The 25,614-nt window shown below is 42.5% G+C and overlaps 1 protein-coding gene across 1 annotated transcript in view; it reads left to right on the plus strand.

Annotated features, from left to right (window-relative positions):
- SPTBN5 (spectrin beta, non-erythrocytic 5) overlaps window positions 1–25,614 on the plus strand; it is a 143,786-nt gene that overhangs the window by 106,763 nt on the left and 11,409 nt on the right. Inside the window, exons 47-62 of the mRNA XM_077819983.1 lie at window positions 908–1,080; window positions 2,281–2,371; window positions 3,294–3,440; window positions 4,832–4,969; window positions 6,313–6,569; window positions 6,718–6,904; window positions 9,997–10,209; window positions 12,902–13,098; window positions 13,793–13,997; window positions 14,772–14,966; window positions 15,730–15,885; window positions 17,480–17,697; window positions 19,598–19,787; window positions 21,114–21,290; window positions 22,428–22,532; window positions 23,039–23,647. Coding sequence (XP_077676109.1) covers window positions 908–1,080; window positions 2,281–2,371; window positions 3,294–3,440; window positions 4,832–4,969; window positions 6,313–6,569; window positions 6,718–6,904; window positions 9,997–10,209; window positions 12,902–13,098; window positions 13,793–13,997; window positions 14,772–14,966; window positions 15,730–15,885; window positions 17,480–17,697; window positions 19,598–19,787; window positions 21,114–21,290; window positions 22,428–22,532; window positions 23,039–23,647 — 3,258 coding nt within the window. The remainder of the gene's footprint in view (window positions 1–907; window positions 1,081–2,280; window positions 2,372–3,293; window positions 3,441–4,831; window positions 4,970–6,312; window positions 6,570–6,717; window positions 6,905–9,996; window positions 10,210–12,901; window positions 13,099–13,792; window positions 13,998–14,771; window positions 14,967–15,729; window positions 15,886–17,479; window positions 17,698–19,597; window positions 19,788–21,113; window positions 21,291–22,427; window positions 22,533–23,038; window positions 23,648–25,614) is intronic.

A 25,614-nucleotide genomic window follows, 5' to 3' on the forward strand; every position in this document is an offset into this window, starting at 1 on the left:
CAAAAAATATCCTATTGAGTCCTGTCTGCCTTTCAGTTATGTTGCTGTATTTACTGATGATGGACACGCCTCCAAAGATTCATATAAATGTCTGGATATTTAGATACTTCTCTGCTGCATTGTGATCTGAAAACAGGGCTAGAAATTTCATGAAGATAACTTTCCTCAAGAGATTTCCAATGCTTTCTAGTGTCATCCAGGCTGGAAGTAATGGGAGAAACATGCCTGACTAAAGTTATAGTATTTTAATACCTCTGATTCTGAATAGGAAGTCCAGAGAAATGCAAAAGAGAGAGAGAGAGATCTGAATCATGAAGTTTGGATCACAAAGTTCAGGGGACTTCAGTTTCCATGCTTCTTATCAAACTGGACTTGAGTCATCCAGTTCAAATCTGGATCTGAGCTTTCTCAAAGTTCATAGGTTGGATCTGGTGCTCTGGTTTAAATCTCTCTCTCTCTCTGACATATTTGCTCATTAACTCTGATCCCAGCTTGTCATCCCATATTTATGCACTTCCAGCAGATATTTCTTGCAAGGTTAGATTATGACTAAATGCAGCTCAAATCCACTAAAATGTTAGAGTCTTCCATCCTGTGGCTTCCTACAAGGGCAGGAGAAATCTCAGTATTGCCAAACCTCAGTCAGCTCTCTGTACTAAGCATCCAGCAGATTGCTCAGCACTGAAGCAGACAGAACCTGAACTGCTGCCCCCACGTGGTGGGTAGAAAATCCTTGAAGGCCAGGGGACCATGGTCTCAAATTCAAAGGCCAATACATTTCCAGGCCAGTTTGTGAGGGAAGGGTAATGTCAGTTTAATTTCTGAGTCCTGAGTGTGCTGGGTGGTATGACTCCCATTGAGAGCAGCTTCCTTCTATCAATGGATATTATCACTGAATCCCATCCAGGATTCTGTGTCCAGTGTGGAGAGCCTGCAGCGGAAACACATGCAGTTTGAAAAGACTCTGGAAGCCCAGATGGAGAAGATTGATGTGATGGCCTCCTTTGCACAGCAACTGAGCCAGAGCAAGCATTACGACTCAGAGAACATCACGAACAAGTGTCAGGCTATTCTGAGGAGGTAAAGCCAACCCCTTTCCCGGTCACTATTACCTAGCCTTGCTCAAATGAGACCCTTCCTGCTCTACTCCTTTTTATTTAGATATTTTAGAGGAACCATAGACATTGGTCTGTACTTAGTCCACACAGCACTTTGTGCTGAGGTCCTGCCACACTTTGCAAGCTAAGGAAGCTTGAGGCAGGTCAGGATTTCCATGGGAGACTTTCAGGGAACACCTTGGTGCTGCAGGAAGAGGTGTTGGTGATTCAGAAAGAGGTACATCTCTCTGCGTTTGTACTGAATCAGTGTCCCTGCCTGGTATTAGGGATGCAGTGCTGCATAGACATAGCCCCTTATGGATAAGAAACTAGAGGGCTGTCATGACCAGTTCTGGTCATTAAACATCCCTTGCATTTTTCACAACTGTAAAGGGGTTGACCCAAAGTCCTGACCAAATTCCCAATGGAGTTATTTGTGTCTGTCTAAATTTCACCCTTTAATTTCAGTTGCATACGGTGTTCTTCACTTCTTGTCTTAAAATGTTGCACGTTGTTTTAGTGCACTGTTAAACAGCTGTTCACACTAGGTGTGACTGAAACGATCTGTGTATAGTTTGTAAAGTACTTTGAGATCCTTTAGGATGAAATGGGACATATAACTACATTATAGTGACCGTGTTATCTCATGTATGAATTTACTTGAATACAGTACTCAGGGTCTCGATTACTTGTCACACTTCATACTGTTTCCTTTGTATTTGGTAATAACGGGAGAGGCTACGTTTCAGAATGATGTAGCTTGAATATGATAAACTTCCACGGCTGAACCGTATTTCAGGAACAAGAAATGTTGTAGGTGATCTGCATATAGGCAGAATGTCAGGATTATCTTGCTGACCAGGTGGCAGCCTGTACAGCCATCCACGGAAGGCATTGGTAGTGCCTGCTGGTGACAGGTATAGTGTGTGCCTGTGCTGTTCACATTTTCAACGTACAACTTCTAATGGTGCTTAACTACAGAACCCCTGAAATTCCAGTCCTGGGCATCAAGTCTGCCATGCTGAATTATATGGTAGTTGGGTTATATGGATACATATCTGTTAGAACATAAAGTCACATTGCAAACCTGAGTTTTGGAGGTGAAAGGCTAAAATGCTAACCACTTATGCTAACTAGTCTCTTCTGCTGTAGCTTTGTTCTCATGTGTCTTTCTTTATCCCAGGAAAGACAAACTGCTGGAGAATGCCCTGGCTCGCAGGCATGTGCTGGAGGAATCCAGGCTATTACAGAGGTTTCTGCGGAATTCCTTTGAGGTACAGTTATATCTTCCTCATGTTGTTGTGAGTTCTTAAAACATTTGATGACTCAGTGGTGCTGCTTGGGCATGAATCCCTGAAGTTTTTTAACTAGGAAAGAACCAAGGAACTGAGGCTGGGATGACATCAGGTGAGACGGGAAGATATAGGCGTAAAGAAAGAAAGCACCTTCTTCAACCGTCAAGCCACACCTGCCTCCCCACCTAAAATTCCGTCCACTTCTGAGGGCTTGGGAGTGTGAACTGCAGAGTACATCAAAGTGTTCTCACTAACTGCCCCATCTGAACACTGCTGGCATGAACTAATAGATACCTAATTCACGTTAACATAGTCCTCTTTCAGACAAAGCTATGTTGATGCAAATTAGGTACCTTTTAGTTCACGCCAACAGCATCCACACAGGGTAGTTAGTATGCAACATTTTGGTGCACTCTGTGGTTCGTCCCCCTTAGTCCGCACTGCGGCTCAGTGTAGATATAGCCTGAGATATCTTTTGGACACACAGCAACACTGTGGTACAGAAGGAAAAGTAGACGTTAAAGGGGGTGCATTCCACATTTGAGAGGTAGTGGAACGGGGCTGAGAATCCTTTCCCTGTGAGACACAGGGGACTTGTGATTAGAACTATGGAGACAGCCCCTTCCCACACACACACATGCACACGCTGTGGGAAAAGGGGATAATGCCATTGTTTTTAGTGTCATGTGAGTTAGAAGGAATGGTAGTGGCTGGAGATACAGAGATGACCTCCTACTCTTGAAGGACAGGAGCAGATTGCGGAGGCATAGGAAGGAGAATTCAGCCATTTTTGCTTTCTCTCCATTCGTTAGCCCCACATTTAGATATAGTAGAGGGGATCCTAGAAAATGAGATCTAAGTAGCTTCTGAAATTCTTGTCTTCTTCTGTGTCCCCCCCCAGGTGGCAGCCTGGATAAATGAGAAGAATAGCATTGCTTTGGATGAGAGCTGGAAGGACCCGAGCAACCTACAGACCAAGCTGCAGAAACACCAGACTTTTCATGCAGAGATCATGGCCAACAGAAATCGCATAGATGGCATCAAGGCTGTAAGAGATGCAGGGCTGATGTGGAGAGTGGGGGCTGGCAGGAAAGGTTCAGCCAAACAGAGTGTCTGAATCACAGGATATTAAACAAGCAGGGGCAACTGTGTGATCCAGGACAAAATAACTTAAGTTCTAGTTGGTGTTGTCTCACTTTAGTATCTGCAAAAAGGGTGCAATACTTTTACCAACCTCTAAAGTGAGTTTTGAAGTTTAGTTTGTTAATACATCTCAAGAACGTAGAGCATGTCAGATGGAGGGTGTTAAGAGGAACAAAGAGTTTTAAGGGGAATTATCACTAAAATTTTGCCTTGGCAAAAACCAGCCAGTAGGGGAGGCATGCGGGAAACGTGACAAGCTTTGGCTAGGTATTGGGTATCACGTGTGTCTGGAGATGCTTATGTGTTTATTTATTTAACCTAAGCTCAATACAGTAATTGTTGTTGTTGTGACTGCACCATTTATGTACAAGGTGCTTCACAATAGACACTTCAGAGTTAAGAGTGAAGCTTCAACCCACACTCACCTCTTTGTGCCTGGGTATTGCAGTGCCCGCTCCTGTAGAACACTGCAGTGTGCAGCTGCAGCCTTCTCTGAACTGCCTGGCTCGGGTGCCTTTAAAGAGTTATTTGAAAGGATCTTTTTTTATCGTTCCTTTATGTAACAAAGATGGTCTTCGAATGATTCTGTAGAGGAAAATCTACAAATGGAAACCTGTTATGGGTTCTTTCCTCTCCCACTTCTCCCCTTTGCATAATTAAAAGGTACTGCAATCTAACTTTAGAAGGATATAATACAAAGTTGCTCGTGGGCTGAGACCGTACCGCAAAGTTGCCAGCCTGCTGGATGGTTTTTCCCCAGCTAATCTAAAAGCATCTGAAACTGGAGAGTTATAATAGAAATACTGACAGACTCTGACTATGTCACACAGTGCATAAGGAGGTCCTGCTTTTAGCACCCAGAGGTGTTAAATAGATAGAGATGGGTTGATGGGCACCTACTAATGCCATGCTGGCAAACCAGATTTAGTGCCAGCCTTTAGGCAGTACAGATACTGCATACTCTCACCTCAGATGGATCCTCTGCCAGGAGGCTGTAGTGTGTTTTTGTAAGTCAGTACCGGACCCCCAGGCACCCTGCTGCAATAGGTCTCTGGCATTTCAAATAGCACTAGAGATCTAAAGTCTGGCAAGCTCTAGTGACATCTCGATTCCAGCAACCGTTCTGACTTAGAGTGTTTTCGTCTAGTGCCACCAAACCTCACGTGTTCTGGTCAGGGGTTAATGAAGATTGTAGAAGCAGTGGCTTATGGATGTTGATAACCAAGCACACATCTCAGACAGACAGATGGTGCAGTGGGCTAATCGAGAGGGTGGTGTCTGCTGTCTTTGCTGCAGGAGGGAGAGAAGATGCTCCGAGAGGGACATTATGCTCCTGAGGCCATTCAGTCCAGACTGCAAGAAATGGAAGAGCTCTGGGATGAGCTGCTGGGAAACTGCCATGAAAAAAGGACCAAGCTACAGGATGCCTACAAGGTAAAGCTGGAGACAGGTCCTGTTGCCATTTCTTGTGACAGAGCAAGGCAGCAGTGCTAAGTTTCCTCAATGTGCCATTGCCTCACATGCTCTGTCACACCAAGCCACTGGAGCCAAGGAGTTAATCATCAGTGGCACATAACAAATACTACAAAGCACACAGATGCACTGAAGCTTTCAAAAAGAGGTGGGAACCCCACGGAGAGAAGTCTGTTGCTGCTGCTATGTTCTCGTGTGATGTCTGCTGGTAGAAGATTTAGCTTAGAGCCAGACCTCCGGAGGAGGATGCAGAGGCGATATGCGCTGAATTATCACATCCACCAGCTGCCTTGGGCATGTCAGAGAATCAGAACTGGAAGGGACCTCAAGAGGACATCTAGTCCAGTCCCCTGCACTCATGGCAGGGCTAAGCATTATCTAGACCATCCCTGACAGGTGTTTGTCTAACCTGCTCTTAAAAATCTCCAATGAATGGAGATTCCACAGCCTCCCTAGGTAACTTATTCCAGTGCTTAACCACCCTGACAGGAAGTTTTTCCTAATGTCCAACCTAAATCTCCCTTGCTGCAATTTCAGCCAACTGCTTCTTGTCCTAGCCTCAGAAGTTAAGAACATTTCTTCTCCCTCCTCCTTGTAACAACCTTTTATGTACCTGAAAACTGTTACCATGTCCCCTGTCAGTCTTCTCTTTTCCAGACTAAACAAACCCAGTTTTTTCAATCTTCCCTCATAGGTCATATTTTCTAGACCTTTAATCATTTTTTTGCTCTTCTCTGGACTTTCTCCAATTTGTCCACATCTTTCCTGAAATATGGAGCCCCAGAACTGGACACAATACTCCAGCTGAGACTTAGTCAGCATGGAGTAGAGCGGAAGAATTACTTCTCATGTCCTGATTACAACACTCCTGCTAATACATCCCAGAATGATGTTTACTTTTTTTTGCCAACAGTGTTACACTGTTGACTTGTATTTAGCTTGTGATCCACTATGACCCCCAGATCTCTTTCCGCCATACTCCTTTCTAGGCAATCATTTTCCATTTTGTATGTCTGCAACTGATTGTTCCTTCCTAAGTGGAGTACTTTGCATTTGTCCTTATTGAATTTCATCCTATTTACTTCAGACCATTTCTCCAGTTTGTCCAGATCATGGTTTTTTGTATTCTGTGAATTTGTTCAATGGACTGTGTTCTCTACATTTGCACACCCCATCAGAAGTGAGGAGATAGTTCATTGAGCCCTGAAAGGTTTTTGAAAGTGACATACATGCTCCTTGACAGAGGGGGCTGGGATTTTTTAACCCTAAATGCCTGCTGACATTTGCTTCCTGCTTGCACCCAGGCCCTGCATTTCCAGCGGAGTGTGGAGGATATGGAGAAATGGCTGGAAGATGTGGAAAGCGGGCTAAAGGCTCCAGACAGTAGCAGTGACCTGGTGGTTTTGAATAGTCTCTTGAAGAAACATGGGGAATTGGAGGAAGCTGTTGCTAGCCATAGGGATCTGCTACAAATGCTTGTGGACACAGCCCGTGAATTCCAGCAAGAGAAGCATTTTCTTGCAGATGAGATACAGGAGAGAGTTGATCAGGTGGTGCACAGGTATGTGAGTGTCTGCCCATTTTCTCACTTCTCTGTCCCCTTCTGCCTTTCTCACCTTTATATTTATTTTCTCACTTCCAAGGCACCTGCTTGTATCAGCTTATGATCTCTCTGTTGTGTTAATTTGGTTCCATTTTAAATCTTGCAGGTACAAGAACCTAAGTGATCCGCTGCAGGAGAGGCGTGGGAGTTTGGAAGCGAGCAGGCTGCAGTACCAGTTTTTCCGGGATGTTGACGATGAGTTGGCCTGGGTTAATGAGAAGCTCCCGCTGGCTTCCTCCAAGGACTATGGCCAATCCCCAACAACAGTCCAAAGCTTACAGGAAAAGCACCAGGTAAAATAGCGTGGACATCCCCCCTGTTTGAAGTCAAGCAGGAGAATGTGGGATGGTGCCTATGTGCCTACAGTGGAACACTTCTCCTCTGCTCTGGTTATAGCGAAACCATCACTGCCAGGGATGACTCTTATCCTTGTCTCACCAGGGTGCTCTTTATTGAGCAATTCTGTGCCTTTGTAATGTTCAAGACTGCACCCATGTCATGTATTTTCACACCAATACTCTGCGTAGTGTACCCTGCACTCCCCTTTGGGCTCCCTATCCCTTTGTGCAAATTATTGAGCTCCGACCCTGGCTGTTGCAATATTAAATAGATTTTACAAGCTGCTGTGCATGCTGGCATGGGTTCTCCAAGCAATAGATGTCCCAAGAAAATATTTTAAAACTCAGCAGATGCATCCAGGGCACATTAGTCTTCCAGATGCCTGCAGAGTGAGGGAGTGACAGGAACCCTCTCCTGCACTTTTTGAAAAAATAAGGGTGTTAACAGGACATTATTACCTTTATCGCACCATCATTTTAGCAACAAATTTCAAGTTAGTTACTAAAGGTTTTGCAAGGTTCAGATGTGGCATCAGAGACAAGAAGAACCTGGAACTTTGTCATCTCCCATACCAATGAAACAGCAGCTGTGTCGCGCATGTTTTTCACATAGAGTAATCTGCTCCTTTGCAATAGATGAGATGGGAGAGAAGAATTTCATGGTAGGGAGATTGCAACAGCTACTGGTTTTGCTGGGTAACAAGGGGCACTTCATTTCAGTGCCATCCCCATTCTCCTGTTGGTTAAACTTCTGCAATTTGTAATGGGGCTAGGGGCCAGAAGATCTACTAAGAGCTATCATCCCCTGGGAATATATTTTTGAAACACCTGACACCTGGTGCAATATGATGCAATTCAAGAGGGAAAAAAATCTGCTCTTCAGTATTTTTTTAAAGCCATGGGGTAAAAGTCATGTCCAGTCCAGGTGGTTTATTAGAAAGGTGTGAACTCCCGTGAAGGGTGCGAAAATCATCCCAAATATCCCTTGAATTAAATGGAAAATGTATAACAAAGGGCTGTCAAGCATTCTCCAGCATATTGCTGTGGAGGTCACAGGTATATTGTGAATCATTTATGTTTGATGTAGATTTTATTTTGACCAGTGAATGGTCAAATAGAACAAATGAAATAGGAAAATTTATATCGTTTTAAGAACATGCAATTGGTGCGGGAGGCTCATTTCACCAGGATGGAAAGTGGGGACAAGTTTATGCTTCCATTTAAACTCCTCTGTTTAAAAACATTCTGAATGTTGACATTGTAGGGAGGTAGGTTTAGGTCCCTGAAAGGTCTGAATGATTGGGGTTGGATTTGCCAGGGGAAGGAGCTTGGGCTGGGAGGGTGGGGACTGTAGTGATGACATCTTAAGCTGCAAAATTCTCCTTGTTATTTATTGCTGTTTCAAAATATTTCAATAGAATTTTAGTCTGGGGGGAAATAGTGTGTATTACAGTGGCAAAATAGGCCTGCTCTTCCTGACATTTTGCCAGTTCTTCCGATGGACGAGAGATTGGTCCTCAAAGCTTTTAATTCAGATTTCTGGTTCCGAACCTTTTAGTTACTACAGGCCACTAGACATTTTTACACTGGTGGTGTGGGGGATCTCATGTTAAAGATCAGGAACCAGTCTCCACTCTACTGTGAGATTAGTTTCACCCTCTAAAGAACACTGTTGTTTTATTTCTAGTCTTGGTGGGCCAAGTTTTCAAAATTCAGTCCCACCTTTGCTAGCACAGAAAGGAGCGTGAAGGAAATTTGTGAGTAGATATCTAATACCTGCCTCTGCAAATGTGTATTTACCTGCATATACAGCAATCGTGTTCACACAAATATTCAGTTTGTGTGCATAAATGTAGGGTTTATACACACCACTGTTTCCATTTCCTGTGGGTACAAATACAGGAGTTTTGAAAACATGTCCCTAAATATTAAATAGTGAAGTTCTTCTTCACATTGCTGACTTATTATTAATACACGGTACAAACTGTTTGACACTGGATTCTGTTCTGTTGGTGTCAGACATGGTGTCACTTTTCAGCAACATAGTGGCTGCCTATGAGATTAATAAAGGGAAATTAAAGATAAGATTAGAATCAGGGACCCATCATTCACAGACAAGTGATCTGCCGGTTAAGCTAAAAGTATGGCTCCTTGCTAGAGAGGGAATCTCTTCTACATAATGTAACACTGCAGTGTAACTATCATTCTGGCTCAATTCCGTAGTAATTACAAATTAAGCAGAACTATTTCATCAGGCTGGGAAATTCTGGGAAATGCCTTGCGTGTAGGGTGCTGTCATTTTGTTACCTACAGAATGCATGGCCCTCTTGACAGACAAGTAAGAAGACTGAGTCCCTACCCCAAAGAGAATGAAGTCTAAGTTACACCAGTAAGACAAGGAAGAGCACCATTGGGTGGGAATGTGTGTGCATAGGAATGAAATGAATTGGTTTGGCAAACACCAGATGTTTTCAAACACTGGGCTGGAAGAGGGTGTTGGGGGGCTGGTTTGAGTAGTTCATGTCTCCTGCCATTATCTCCTTGTCTTGGCCATCGCTGTGTGTTCCTATTGTGCTTCGAAATGCCATTTTGGTAAAGCTGTGTTTCCAGGAATTTTGTTGATGAACTAGAAACATTTATTTAGCTGCTGAACTGATGAAAAATTGGGGCTGTTTCCTAGAAGTTCATTAATTAACTCATGAAGCATGGCATAACCATGGATTCAAGTAGGCATTTCAGGTGGTTACTTCTGGTAACAAGTATTTGTGGTTAGGATATTTTACCTCAAAACCTTAGGGAAGTTTAGATCAGGAGTTGAACTTTGCAGCTACCCTCTCTTTCTGTAACTAGCCAAACGAAACTCTTAGTCCAAATACTCCTCAGTTTCCAATAAGTTCTGGTCTGGATCTAAACCTTGACCCATCTTTAAATGTGAAAAAGACATTGATTTGTAATTAATAAATTGATTGACTGGGCTCCTAAGTGCAGTATATAAGCAGAAAGGTCTCCATTGCTTACATTTGGGGTCTCTCATTTGTGCTTTCCAGAAGTTGGAGAATGAGATTAGCAGCCATGATGCTCTAACAAAAGTGGTGGTCAGCACTGGGCAGAAGCTGGTGAGGGGTGGGCATTCTGCTTCCGAGGAGATCATGAAACTTTTGAAGAAGCTGGAGGCCTCTGTAGAAATCTTGAAGGCTGAGGCTCAAGAGAGGAGGAGGAGACTCATGCAATCATATGAGGCCCATCAATTCCTCAGTGAGGTAAGAAAAACTCATTGTATGTGCAAAAGGGGGTCAATTTACGAATTTGCCAGGGTGCCAGTTAGATTTTAAAGCTGAAATCTAACAAATTAGGTTTGTCAATGTATAATAGAATCCAATAGGAGAACACCTTTTTATTGAATCCAGGGAGCATTAGCTTACTAGTTTAATGTTGGGTTCTTTTCAGGTCAGCTTTTAACTTGAATAGTATTTCTCAAATCAGGACACCTGCTTATTCTTAACCAACCAACAATTTATTAATTCACTCAGAACCACATAAATATATAATCAACAGTTCACCACTCAAATGTACACACACCAGTTGTGTATATTACACACACAATATAGTCCTGAAAGCAATGATTACATACTAGAGTTGAGGCTCAGCAGTTATATCAAAGAGCAATGCAAATTACCAAAATTTCTTATTACCAACAATTCTCGATTCTTTATTACCTAACACATTTGTCACACTTCCAAAGTTCCACTGGTCTTTAAGCCACTTTGAAGGGTGTGGTTACTTCTCTTGGACTAGACTGGTCCAAAAAAGGACAAGTTTTGAATATTAAAAGCAATTGCTTAAGGTTATTGTTTTCAATCTCTCTTAGGCCAATTTGCTTGGACCTATGAAGGCGTTAAAATCTAAAATATGGTTATTTGAGGTCTCCCTAGAGAGTGTAGACTCAGCAAGATAACCTACAGCTATTTCTATTGAGGAATAGAAGGGGAAATACAAACTTTGAGATGAAATCTCACCACTTCTTCTTATCCTCTTAACCAGTACTAAATTTGCAATGAAAGAGGTGCTGGGGCTCAAGCATTTTTTTTTTATTTTCATAACTGACGTGCCAAGCCCAGAGGTGCCGGGGCTATGAACTGCCAAGCCTAGAGATGCTGAGGCTCAGCCCTCTCAAGCCCTGGCACAAATTAAGCACTTCTCTGAACCCAGGAACGAGGGAGAGTCCTTCCACATGGCTGGCATGGGCGTCGGTCGCACTTGGGATTCTGCAGCTTGTTGTGTTGCGTTCAGTCTACTCCCTGAACACATGATGGCCTCAATTTTTACACTCTAGCATCAGGGCTCATTGGAGGGGGCCACACTGTGATTCCTATGGGACACGTTCCAACTGGGTCCTCAGATTTCAGCTCTTAGTTTCTCTGCTGCTTCCATTGGTAACCAGAAGATGGCATTGGTGTATAACAAATTTCCTTAATCTTTTTCTTGTCTGGAGGTTTTTTAAATTTGATTCATTTCAAGGATTGTATTTTATTATTTGCCCCTACTATCAATCAGGAGCCCCCTTTTAAACAATTTCTCTTAATATCCCAAAGTTATACCCTAGTTAATGTCTTTCAATGTTTCTCCTTCCTTGTGCCAGACAATTCCTATTAGTTCTAGACTGCAACAATTATTTACAATGAAAACCAACAATCCTTATAACCTTCTAAATTTGGAGGACATACTCTGTGCATTCTCTGATTATACTAAGCATTTCACATTATTTAGGACTTACAATAGAACAAGAGGCCTTTGCCGCATATAGAAGGCTATAAATCTAACTCAGAAGGCAAACAAATGTGCAGATTTTAATTTGGGGTGAAAGACAGATTACTCATGGTATATTTGATTTACCAGAAAACAATGTATAGTTTATAATTTGGGGTGAAAACATATGGCTTGGATTTCTTGTGGTAACAGTTTACCCAATTTAACCTTCACTCTTACAGCCACATTTCTAGTTTCTTTAACTGGCAGCTTCCCCACCCATTTCTTGCCTTGACCCACTCCATGTGGAAAGCGGAGTGTTTGGTAACTTGGAATATTTTAGCTAGGTTGGGAGGGAGAAAGAAATTTACACCTATGCAAATAATGAGAGATTCTTGCCTAGGTGATTAACAATACCCTCATTTAGCCATTTAAGTATCTGTAGTTGTGGAGGGGAATGCCTGACCTCAGCTGATATGTGGGTCTTTAGACAGAGCGTCTCACATGATGTGAACCATTTTCTTATTGTCTTCATAGGTGGATCCTATTGTGGGATAAACAGAGGTGGATAGTGTTTCTAATTTTAAGGCCCTGATGGAATCATTACTTATTAATCATTCAAGGCATATCAGTCCATATATCCATTACATCATGAGGCTCTCGTGCTGTCCTCATTTTAAAGGGTCATTTGTGGAACTGTGCCTTTAAGAGGCTCTGAACAGAGCCAGTTGCAACTGGTTGTTATGCTATGCAGAAGGCCCAACCATGCTAAGCAGTGACAGGTAGAATTCAGACACTGAATGAAGCAGGCCTTTGTCAGCTTTCTTGACTCTGAGTGGTAGCTGAACACCACCATAGATCAGATGTCCACAGTGCTAACTGGTGAGAGTTCTTGGAGTGGAACAGGATTAAATTAGAATCCCAAACTATTCTTGTGACTTTTCATATTTGTTAAGTACTTTTACAGATAGGAGGGAGATAAAAAACTGCTTCCCCAGTTACCACAATGGGGGCCAACTACATGACTCTGAGGACTGTGTTTAGTCTCACAATTTTCAGAATGAAAGCTACTATATTGCATTGCAAGGTCACATCTGGGTTGCTGTCCACTATCACCTTTAGGGTCTCTTGGGCATTACTGCTTTCCAGGTTTCTTTCTCATGCGTGAATATCTGTGTCTCAAGTTTATCCCTGCATTTCCAACAGCTTTTGGAAGTGGAGTCCTGGATGACAGAGAGGGGGTTCATCCTTGAGTCATCTGACTGTGCGAAGAACGAAGAAACCACCCAGGGGTTGCTTCGTAAACTGGAGGCTACCAAGCTGGATGTGGAAGGGTTCAAGCCCCGCATTGAGAAGCTTCAGGAGACTGGCACTAACCTAATAAACAGCGACAACCCAGAGAGGTAGGAAAACGGAACTGGACTGCTGTTCCACTTCTAACAGAAACCTGCTAGAACTGAAAAGAAGTTAGAAAACTGCTAGAACTGAACAGAAACCTGCAAACTGAAAAGAAGAGCAACCCCCATTAACCATTCAGTGACTCTGTCAGAAACACTGTTGTTGGGCGACATTTTAAACGCCTTCTTTCTCACGCCAACAAAAACATACCTTTCATTTTCATGATTTCCTGTTGTTCAGAAAATGCAACAGAACCACATAACAAGCATCAAAAGGTTATAGATCTTAGCCTAGTTTCTCTGGCTTCTGCCTACTCCCAGCAGTTCTCATCCAGACCTCATTTGTTTAAAGGGTCTGAGATCACCATGCCTGGGAATTAAGCAAATCAGTATTCCTCATAATTCATTACCTTTCTCTTTCCAATATGTTTTTCTGTCAGGGGGGAGTGGGGAAGAGGGGGAGAAGGAGCATTCTCTGAAATAGATATTTTAATTTCCTGAGCCAATTGGTTCTCACACTCCTAACATAATTTACCCTATCACTAGATTCTTCCTTTTTCTTGTATTTGAGCTACTGCAGGTTCAGCTTTGACAGCACTAGAGGGCAAAAGAGACACTGTACCAACATAGTAACAGAAATAGTTTTTACTAGCTAAGTACTCTACCCAATGACGTGGCTGCTGATCGTTATTCTTTGCAGTCCAGCCATGCTTCTGAAGCTCCAGGCTGTCCTAGCAAGCTACAAGTCTCTCCTACAGAGAGCTGAGACCCAGAGGAGACACCTACAGGAACAATACCAATTGTACCAGTTTGAGAGAGAGGTCCAGTTAGTGGATGCCTGGCTTTCCAGCAGACTGGCTGTGGCGGAATCAGATGACTATGGGCAGGACTTGGAAGATGTTGAGGTAAAAAGCTTCCTGTCTGGTAGAACAGGGAAGGTATTAGCTTTATTGTATGTATAGCTGGTGGCACTGAAGCACAATATACAGACAAAAATGAAGCAAAATCAGATTCTCTGTTACACACATTGGGTCTAATTTTTGCCTGGTTAACCCATTTGCAGGGCTCTCTGCAGCAGCGTCGACCAGAGGAGAAAGTTGGGGCAGCAGAAAGCTGTCACATCCTCTTTTTCTCTGTGGCAGAGGGCTGTAGAAGGCCAAAATGGAGCCCAGCACTGGCTAGAAAGGGCCTGGAAACTGGGGTTCTGGTTGTAAACCTGTAGCGCCCTCAGCAGAAAAGCCTGAGACAGAGCGTCCGTACCACTAATTGCTTACCTTAAGGTTAATTTCCTTTGAAGGCACGCTGGTGCAGAGAGGTGTAATTTATACTTGCTTCATTGAATGTATACTTTCAGCAACTATTGCTTGTGGGAAGAGGCTGAATTGTTTGCATTTTCATTCCTGCTCTTGGTTTGTCGTTCTTGGTTGACATATCAGGCCATCAAGGAGGTAGGTGATCTCCTCTGTGTGACATAAGATGTTGATTTCTCACAGCAAGAGGTGCTTTGTTCAGGGGATGAGTGGAGGAAATCTGAGTTTGCTAAGTGATTTACCCTGCAGGGAAGTTTTGTAGGACATGGCAGAGAAGTGATCAGTTCCCTTTGCCTCCTTCATGGTTGGCGGCACAGGATTGTGGAAGTTCTTCGTATTTGAATCTGCCTCCACATCCTTTTTCTGCAGATGCTGGAGAAAAAGTTTGAAGATTTTATAAAGGAGGTGAAACCTCTGGGACATGCTAAGGTTTTCTCGATAAATGAATTAGCATCCCACCTGGAGAAAGGGTGCCACAGCCAGATAGGAGATATCCAGAGGAGGACCCAGCAGGTCAATGACACCTGGGAGAGACTAGGCCAAGCCATCCAGACAAGGACAGAGGTATGATGAGCACAACTAACTAAAATGCTCTTTGAGCACTAAAGCTCCTGAATGTTCCTACTTCCCTTTCTGCCTCATCAGGCCAGTGCCACTGCTGCTCACAGATGCATTTGTTGCAATAGCGGAAAGGGTGTTGCAGACAGCTCTCTTTTTTAGTTCAAATATTGCCTTATAGCCTTTGTTGACCTGTGCATTATCCTTGACAAAAATGGGTTAGTATTTACCGGTTATTCCATATAGAACATCTTTCAGGTGAGGCTTAAAACTGAAAACTAATCACCTGTGGTCCTTCAAATCCTTTGACACTTTGCATAAGAAGATAAGTTTCAGGTCCAATCTCCTGGCCAGTTCCAATATATTCTGTCTCCCTAAGCTTCCTGCAGCTTCAGATAAATATGGTAACACACAGAACAGGGCCCAGGATTTGACCCAATGTTTGTGTTTGTTATGTGCACAAAGTAAAATATATGATGTCCTTAACTATTCATTTCCTTGTTGTTAAGCACATGGGGTTAAATGATGTGGCACTTAAGTACATTATTATATCTTAGCAGCTTTAGCTGTTTTTTAAAAACAGGTTTTTGATCTTGGAATAAAGGTAAATATTTATTATAGTATTTTTAACCATGTGCCTCTGAACAGCTCAGCAGCTCCAGTGTTACCATACTTTGCATCAGTGTGTCACTTTAGGCTCCTTAGCATCAGAGCAGAGTGTGACCGTGCATAGTGGCTGATGCCATTAATGAACCATTTCTTTGTTCAGAATCTAAGAGCAGCCCAGCAAGTTCACCAGTATGACCATGATGTGGATGAGGTCAAGGGCTGGATGCAGGAGAAAGAGGCAGTGGTGGACATAGATGATTATGGATATGACCTGCCCGGTGTGCAGACCCTCCTCAGCCAGCATGAAGGAGTGGAGGTAAGTGGTACAGCCTTGAAACACCAGGAGAAAAACATAAATTAATAAAACCCGGGAGACCCGCACCTGACTCAATGGCATCTTAGGCTGCTCTGTTTACAGAGCTATGGAAAACATGTCTGATCCATTACTGCAGTGGCCATGGTGCCTCATGCAAGAGGCCTTTCATCCTGCTTTTAACATCATGAAACAATATTAGTAAGAACATAAGAACGGCCATACTGGGTCAGACCAAAGGTCCATCTAGCCCCTTATCCTGTCTTCCGACACTGGGCAATGCCAGGTGCCCCAGAGGGAATGAACAGGTTATCATCAAGTGATCCATCCCCTGTCGGCCATTCCCAGCTTCTGGCAAATGGAGGCTAGGGACACCATCCCTGCCCATTCTGGCTAATAGCCATTGATGGACCTATCCTCCATGAACTTATCTATTTCTTTTTTGAACCCTGTTATAGTCTTGGCCTTCATAACATCCTCTGGCAAGGAGCTCCACAGTATTACTTACTGTATTTTTCACTTCACTTAATAGGTTTCAAAACTAAATTCCAACCCAAGCCCAAATAAGTTCAAAGCCTTAGTTTGAAGTGGATGTGGAGTCTCTAGCACTGCAATATCAGTGGCTCCTGGTACTGCCAGCCCATTGCTAGAAAAGAGGCCATCAGAGCCTGATATTTTGCTGCCATTCAAAAGAACCATGTTGAATTCTGGGATGTGACTTCTCGCTCCTTAGGCCAGCAGGAACTGCTAGTCCTGTGAAGGTAACACTCAGCCTAAGGGAGCATGGTGAGCCTAGATTTTGCTGTACCTAAATTTCATATTTTTCAACTTAAATGGTGTCACAGGTTCTGGGATTGGGAGCAGACAATCCCTGTGGGCTGGCAGTAGGTATTTATGATGTTTAGACCAGATGAGGGAGAGGCAGAAAAAAGGACTCAGAGAGCAGGAGAATTGAGATGATCCCTAAGACTCCAGCTGAGGTGCTGCGGAGATGGGGAAGGAATATCGGGGTGTGTTCTGAACATGCCAGACTTCCTCTAGGCTTTGAGAACAGTCTGATCTCAAAATAAAAATAAAAGATTAAATTTTGGAAAGCAGATGTTCTGCTGGGAATTGTTGCACACTTACTTTCCTGACTTTTTCTCTCTCCTAATCCTCACCCTATTCCTTCCCTCTTCCTTCAAAGCCAGCCCCAGTATCACTGGTCTGCATTACAGGGTAGTACCTCTTCCCCCAGTCAAGTCAGCTGACTCCTCCCAGACCTCCCCCCAATTACATCATTTATATTAGAAACAGAGTTTTTGCTGGCCCAGCAAGTGAGGCTCCCAAGGTATCTTCTACCTTACTGCAGTGTCGTTCATGACGGCTCTGAACAAGCTTGTTCAATGGTAAATGTAGGTGAATCCTAGAAGGTAACTGGCAGCAGGCAAAGTAATGAGGTAATTTCTCACTCTGTGGGATCAACTGGGTGGAAGGAGCCTAAAGGTCAAGAACAGTCTGAGATCTGCTTTCAGGATTATTTCTCTGCAGTGTCAGTGCTGAAGCAGAACCTAATGCTCTCAATTAGGTCTTGTGATCAATCACTTCTGTGTTCCAGAGAGACCTTGCAGCCATCATGAAAGAGGTGGAGCGGATCCAAGGGGAGGCTCGGCATCTCAGACGGCTCTACCCTCAGGCCAGGGAGAACATAATGGAGAGACTCTCAGAAGTGGATGAATGCTGGGAGAAACTTGACAGGAAGTCTCTGGAGAGGAAGGAGAGGCTGCACCAGGCAGAACAGGTCCAGGTCTACTTCAACGACTGCAGGGAGCTGATGTATGTGTAGGGCCCTTTGTCTGGCAATGGGGCCTTATTTTTGTTTTCCCCAGTGCAGTCTTCTAAATTAGACATTTGACATAGGCCATGCCTGCCCCTGTCTGTCTGCAACTTGCTTATGGCTCCCCTTAAATGATAATGCAAAGCATCTTTTCAGCTGCAGTGGCCAGAGTTGATCCCACTGTAGAAAAGAACAGATATTTTGGTTCAAACTAATAGGGTTGTTTCTGGAGCCTATCACATATTGGATGTGTCTAGCACATGGGACCACTCTATTTCAGCACAGTGTTACAGACCCGCCAGATTTTGGACAACTTAGATAATACCTCTAGTGTCTTGGAAAATCAAGCACTTTGGGTAGTTCAGTACTTTGGGGTTTGGTTTCCAAATATTGTTGATTCTACATGAGGGCAGAGTGCTTTCCTCAGGCCCTGGAGGTTTTTCGCCTTCCTCTGTAGCATGGGGCCCGGGTCACTTGCTGGAGGATTCTCTGCTCCTTGAAGTCTTTAAACCACGATTTGAGGACTTCAAAAGCTCAGACATAGGTGAGGGGTTTTTTGCAGGAGTGGGTGGGTGAGCTTCTGTGGCCTGCGTTATGCAGGAGGTCGGACTAGATGATCATAATGGTCCCTTCTGACCTTAGTATCTATGAATCTGAAACTCCAATGCCCTGTGCAGCTGTACAGACCCCATTGCTCACATGTCTAAGAGTCAGCACAAGCATTTCACAGGCAATCTTAGCACAGCTATTTCAAGCACGTACAAAAATTGAAGTATTTTGAGTGGGAGCAGGGAGAGAGATAATATAAATAATATTGCTTGCATGTGCCTGCTGTTGTTTCCCTTCTGCGTAAATAAAAGAGCAGTGTGGGTACCGGAATTTCTCTTTTGCTGAGAATTCCATGATTTTGAAACTGGGTTTTGTTCCAAATTTGAGCAAAACACTGAATTTTGAAATTTCCCACAAAGGGAAAACAATTCTGTTTTGGGTCAATGGCAACATTTCTTTCTGATTAAATCAAAAGGTTCCATTTTAATTTCAACTGTTTTTAATTTTTTGTATTGTAAATTAAATTCCAAAATCAAAGCACTCCATTGTGGTGTTTTTTTCTAAACCAATTTTTTTCCACATCTCCAAGTTCCTGTAGAATGTGTCTATTTCAGTGAAACGGCATTTTCCATGAAAAATGTTTCGTCAGAAAATGTTTGACCAGCTCTATTAAGGGTTATGAGTATTTTCCCAAGAACACAAATGTGTTCTTGGTTTCGGAATATTGTGCGTAAGTGTGTGTAGGTGGGGACACCCTGCTGTGAGGTAGCTCTCAGCTGCTGTTAATCAGCTCCACTGAAGTCAATGGAGCTACCGTGTTTTATACCTGTGGAGGCTGTGGCCTTGTAGGTGCATGCTCTTCCTAAATTTGTGAGTGAATATGATTTCATGCATGCATGCCCTGTGTATGTGTTAAGTATTCTTGTGCATGACAGAATATGAAACTTTAAGTATGCATATAAATGCCCAGTGCATAAAAGCATTGTGAATATATACAGGAGATATTCTTCAGGGCATGTAATCTCATGATTCCCTTCTCTAACTATCTGAGCGTGTATCATGTTTGTCCCGTAAGTATAATATAATTATTGATGGGGCCAGGGTATGTCTGAATGTATGTTTATGCACTGGAGTGTGTCCCTTGAGTGTGTAAATGTGCATATGGACGTGGATATCTACCAGTGTGTGTGCATATGTGTGTCCCTTGTATGTAAATAAGGGCTTGTAAATCTGTGCCTATCTCAGTGTGGATGTATAAGTTTGTAGGGTGTCTGAGTGTTTGTGAGTCATTCCATTTTTACCCTCAGCAGCTTTCGGTGTTCACTGACTTCTTTTGATTCCTTTCCGTAGGGTTTGGGCTAATGAGATGCATGCACTGGTGATATCTGAGGAACTAGCAAGCGATGTTCTTGGCGCTGAGCTGTTAATCAAGCACAATGAAGAGTATAAGCGTGAAATAGAGAAGCAGTGGCTAAAATATGAAGATATGCAGCAGGCAGGGAACAACCTGGTGAAGAACGGACACTTCATGTCCATGGAGGTATGCTGATGATGAGTTAAACATTTTAAAAAATCAGAGTCAGGTAAGGAAACAAACTTAGTGGGCAAACACCTTAATTACAATATTATAGAAGTCTAAGTGAAGCATCCCTGCCAGAAATACTACCATATATAAAGAACATTCAGTAAGTGTTCAGGAGTGAACTTAGACTTCAGAGCCCCCCCGCCCCAAGAGAGTTCGTGCCTCTCAGGGGTTTTCACATATATCTGTCCTTCAAAACAGAGAAGGTAGTTAGGAAAAACAGATTCTTTAATATTAAATATGAAGACAAATTTTGCATAGAGACCTGAATAAGTGGAACACCATTTAGAGTTGTTCCTATCTCCTTCAAAATTGACTCTGAAGCTAACCTGTAAAATTACAACAATACCTAGATTGAAATATTGCTGGTGATTGTTTATGCTGTGCTGTAGGCCTACATCACACTATACAGTGGGGAATATGTGCCACACGAATACCATCCCTTAAATCTTATTGTCTAAATGAACAAGAAATAGGATAAATAGAATGCAATACAATACAGAACAAATACAGAGTGGGGTGATGTCTTTGCACACGTCAGAGAACATGGGATTCTTCAGAAGTTTTACAAAGGAGAAAAGGGCGAGACGTAACTTTGAAAAACTCTAAGATCCTGTTATCTATGTAATTTCAGAATATGATCATTACAATGACCCCAAGCTTGGCTGGAGATTGTAATTGGACCTGGAGATCATGAAGTTAAGAGTCTCTGGAATTTGTGAAAGATCTCATTTCTGTTGCAAACTTTGCTGCAGAGAGGACTAGACAGTTTTCCACTGGTATAAACGATAAATCAGTGTTGTCATGCCATGGCCAGATGAATTTATCTTGTTGTGTGGGTACCCATTAGTTCAGTATTTATAAGTTACACTCTGCAACATCTGAGTTAAGTGTGGCCTGGAAGAATATACAGCAAGGACTGTTCCTGCCATACATGGAATACGCATACAGATACAGAATATAGTACGAGGCTAAATTAATTCAGTCAGGCAAAAAGCAGGCTCAAACTTCCTTTCTAAATTAGGTTGGGATGGGGTGACCAGATGTCCCAATTTTATAGGAACAGTCCCGATTTTGGGGGCTTTTTCTTACATAGGCACCTATTACTCCCCACCCCCTGTCCCGGTTTTTTTACACTTGCTATCTGTTCATCCTAGGTTGGGACCACAAAGTTCTCTGGAGGTCATGTATGGGTCACATGGTCAGATTACAAGGTAGATGGTTGTCAAATGAAAGTCTAAGTGGATCTTTTATCTCTATATATTGTAAATGTTGTTTTCCTAGATTGAGGAAAAACTGTCAGAGCTGTCAGAGCTGATGAAGAAGGTGAAGGAGAGCTGGGATGTGAGGAAGGAGCTGTATGAGGAAAACTGGGAAATCCAATTACTACGGCGAGAGATGGAGCAAGCAGAGGCATGGTTGGCTGCCAAGGAGAGATTTCTCTCAGATCCTAGCTATGGGGTGAGTAAAAACAGTATAACACTATTAAAATGCCTCTCTGTATAGGCAGACTACTTGAATTGTGCACCATCTCAGGCAACCCCACCCCTGAGAGATTCTGTTTTACGTTAATCACAGTCCAAACATTGATGGCTGAGTAATTCAGTTTTGGGATTTTCAAAAGGTAGGTGCTATGTCCTTTTAAAGGGTTTAGCCTGGGGCAGGAAAAGTAACTAATGGAGTAGTGACCTGTTTGGCAAAAGATGGGGGAGAATTCCTACCCCTTCCTTAGCCTAGTCAGGGATCCAGAAGAAGGTTCTTACTCCTTCATCTGAGGGAGTGAGCCTGATTTGAAGAGAAGGGGTGATTTTTCCTCTCTTGGGAGGTGGGAGGGTTTGTGTACATGGCTTTTCCAGCTTGCCCTAGAAATCTCTGTTCTTGCACCAGCTTCAACAGCTTTTTTCTCTGTGGCTGAGAGGGTGGAATGACACTGCCATGCACTTGGGCATGGAGGCCCAATGCAGGGGCAACAGAAGCTCAGTTGTGAGATCCCTGCTGTGGTCGTGGGCAGGGGGCAAGGCAGGAGTAAACCATGTGTCTGCCATAAACTGTAATCCAGGAGTTTATCCTGGGTGCCATTGATTATACTGTAGCAGCCAGGATACCACATGGAAATCATGGTACCTTATGCAGGCCATGCTGGTGGTGATATTGCAGGGTCTTTATTCCACAGCACAGAGCAGAAGGAGGAAGAGAAGCTTCACATGAATTGCAACATTTTTAAACAATTAGTGACTGTTACAGAGGATCATTTCACTGTGAAAGATACTGCATTCCAGTGAGGGCTGTACTGGTGGGTTCCAGTAAGGGTGCTGATGGCTGACAAAGCCAGCAGCTGGGGAGAAAGAAGTCTTGTCAAGTTAGCCTTTTTATTTTCATGTACCACATTCAGCCCAGGGACCACTCATTTTAGAAGAGTAGGTTGAGATTTTGAAAGCCAGCTAGGGGATTTAGACACAAACTATCATTAATTTTAAAGGGAGTTATGTGGCTAAATGTACTCGTTTGCTTTGAAAATCTCAGTCATAGTCTTTTCAGGAACAGTTATTTTTGTCTCACTGTATTCCTGTATCTATTGTTGATTTTTTTTCCACTCAGGATTCAGTGTCTGATGTAGAGGAACTACTGAAGAAACACCGGGACTTTGAGAAGATGCTTGCAGCCCAAGAGGAGAAGTTTGTACAACTGAATAGGAAGACAAAGGTGAGGGGGAAGACGACTGATGAATTAGTAAATGAGGCAGGGGTTTGTCATGGGGTGAGATGGACTTTTTAGGAGGTTGAGGCTCAGCTGCTCCTGTGCTAAACTCAGCTCACTTCCTGACATGGAGATTAATGGTAAAGGACCAGGTGACTAAGAGGAGACCTGCTGGGAAAATAAGAGCAGACTGTAATTCAGAGAAGACTAGATTGACTGAGAAAGACTCCAGGGAGAGCAGACTTGGGACCTAGTGCTCTGCCGAGAGCAGGAGGGCAAAAAGGAAGGCTGTGAGCATAGGAAGAGGCCTTGGGAAGAAGAGGACAATACAGTTTGGACTACAGACGTCCAGCTGCTTAGAGTTCCCAGGGCTGGGAATCTATAGTAGAAGGTGGGCCCTATGCTGTCAGATACATTTTTATAAAGGCCAATAGAAATGCACCTGAAGGTAATCCTAACTTCAATTTACATATGCACTTATAGATCATACATGTAACCCTTGTGTCTTGCAGAGGGAAATGAAGATACTGAAGCAGATTTATGCTGAGGAGAATGGGCAAAAGAAGAGAGGGAAAATCATTAGGGTCCCGTCTCTGAGAAGGAAGCCCTCAGACAGAAGGATACCATCCTCAAGACTGATAGAGATAAAGAGAACTAGACCATTGCCATCTCTATCCTCCTCACCCAGCCTCGCCTTGAGGGATCCCCTTGAAACTATTGTCTCTCCAGTCCAAAAGTCCACAGAGGCATTCCAGCAATTCGGGTCTGGGGAAAATCCAGAGATGTTGCCCAGCACCAATGGAGAAACGAAAGCTGTGACGAGGCTCAGTGAGATTAACACTCAACCTACGCCAAAACTGATGGGCCTGCAAGTAACATCCTTGGGAAGCCACATCTCTCCTCCCAGTCCAGTAAACAGACAAACTGCCACCAGTTTGTTAGAACCATATTCCAAGGACCTCTTATCACCCCATGAGAAAAACCTTAGCAATTACCCCGTCTCTAACCTGGAAATAAAAGTTGTGAAGACTCCACCTAGGTCTAGCCAAAGTTCATTAGATCTTTCTCCACATTTACCACAGTCCAGTTCCTCTCTTGAGAAGTCAGAAAATGACCTTTTGGTAAGTTCATCTGCATTCACAGAACCTCTACAGCCACCCCATTGAAGAAATACCCAGATCTATATCTAGATGGTATTCGTGTGGCACATATTCCCCACTGTATAGTATGATGTAGGCCTACAGCTTAAGGAGTGTGAGAAAACTACAAAGAATGACCATACACATATATATCCCGAGTGATCCAAGCAGCAAGAAACACTTAATGTGCCTTTGCTATATACTTTCTAAATTATCCAGAAAGATAGTGATGTAAAGCAGTTGTATGCCTGCAGTCTATGGAACCTTTTAAATGCCTCACTTCAATAGACATTATTGCTACCTAATATGGCAATGAGTGATATTCTGTCTCTTTCGCTAAGAGGAGTAGGTTGCTCACAAAAACGTCTTTCCCCTGAAGCCAAGAAGCATCTATTCTGACTGATACTTTCTTTACACATACTTGGCATGACATCTAATCTCCATGATGAGACTGTCAGGTTAAATCTTGTCCAGTAATATTTTAGTTGAATTTATGTCCTAGAAAATATATCTTGCCATTTATCACTCTTCACTTTAATGACTAATGTTTAGAATAACAAATAGCATTCAAAATAGACCGACTTAATTGAAAAATGCAAATATTAATCTATAGGACCAAACATTTGCCCAGCTGCATCCACTGAACCTCTCATTTGCTTGTGCAAATAGTGAGTGCCAAACTAGATAAACTTATGCCTTTGGTAATTTATATTTTACATGTAGCTACCTGATTTGACTACACACAGGTGGGTTTTTTGTGTAAGATTGAAGGAGACTGATACACAAAAAGAATATTGCTTTAATTATGCAACCAGTTAGAACAAGTTTGAACAGTAAAGGTTCTATGTCCTAATACATTAAAAAATACATTAAAGAACTTTACTAAGGTCTCAAACTAAGCATTCAGACGTTAAGAAATGCCAGAATTAAAGCTGACTGACAAATAGAATTTCCGTCCTGTGGGAAATTCTGAGATTTCTCAATCTCATTTCATCCCAAAATGATAAAGTTAAAATGAATCATTTCAATAACTTTCCACAGAAAATTTTGACAAAATTAATGTACTCCTGCAACGTTTCCATTTTGTCTAATCAGCATTTTCCAGTGGAAACCTGATTCATTGGAAAGTTTTCACTTAACTCTAGATCAAATAAAGGTTGTCTGTGCAACCTTAATCTGGCTCCTTTGTGCATATGCATTATTATTAGGCTTGGCAGAATCTGAGGGTTTTTTTTAAATAATTTAGATGGATAATATTGATGCTTATTTTTAAGCATTTGTTTTAGATTTTTATTTATATAAATTTTCAGTGGAAAGAAATTATGGGGGATTAGACAATGGGGGGGAAAGAGAATAATTATTTAATGACAGTAGACATTGAGATTCAAAAAGTTAAAGCTTTATAACCATTAAAATACAAATTGTCCACATCACATGTCAAAATATACAAAGTGAATATCTTAAACATATACATAAACACAAATATCTTAAAACAAACTCTAGTAAGTTCTTTTAAGCATCATTTTTCTTACTTCACCTATCTGTAAATTTTGATTACTATCAATGGAAATTGTTTGTGTGTGGATGGTGAAATCGACATTTATTGATAAAACTCTAATCCTTTCAAGCCTAATTATGATACAGTCTTTATGATACAGTCCTAGTTTCTCTACCTGCCCCCTCCTCGTCCTAATCTTTGGCTCCTTGTCCCAATCTTTCCACCTGTGCCACCTCCTTCAACTTCTTCTCTAACTCAGTCTTTTTTTGAAATAAACAAAACGATATATTTTTCATATACCTCATTTTGAGAATAGCTGAACCAGTTTTACTGACATTTTTCCAAAAGCTTCAGCCTCAGGCAGCCACGCAGAATCAAAAATTTCAGCCTGAATTGATTAAAGTTTGGCAAAGTTATGAGCACATTAAAACAGGTTAATATTTTGAAAAAT

This window comes from Eretmochelys imbricata, chromosome 6 (genome assembly GCF_965152235.1).
Source record: "Eretmochelys imbricata isolate rEreImb1 chromosome 6, rEreImb1.hap1, whole genome shotgun sequence".
NCBI lineage: Eukaryota > Metazoa > Chordata > Testudines > Cheloniidae > Eretmochelys > Eretmochelys imbricata.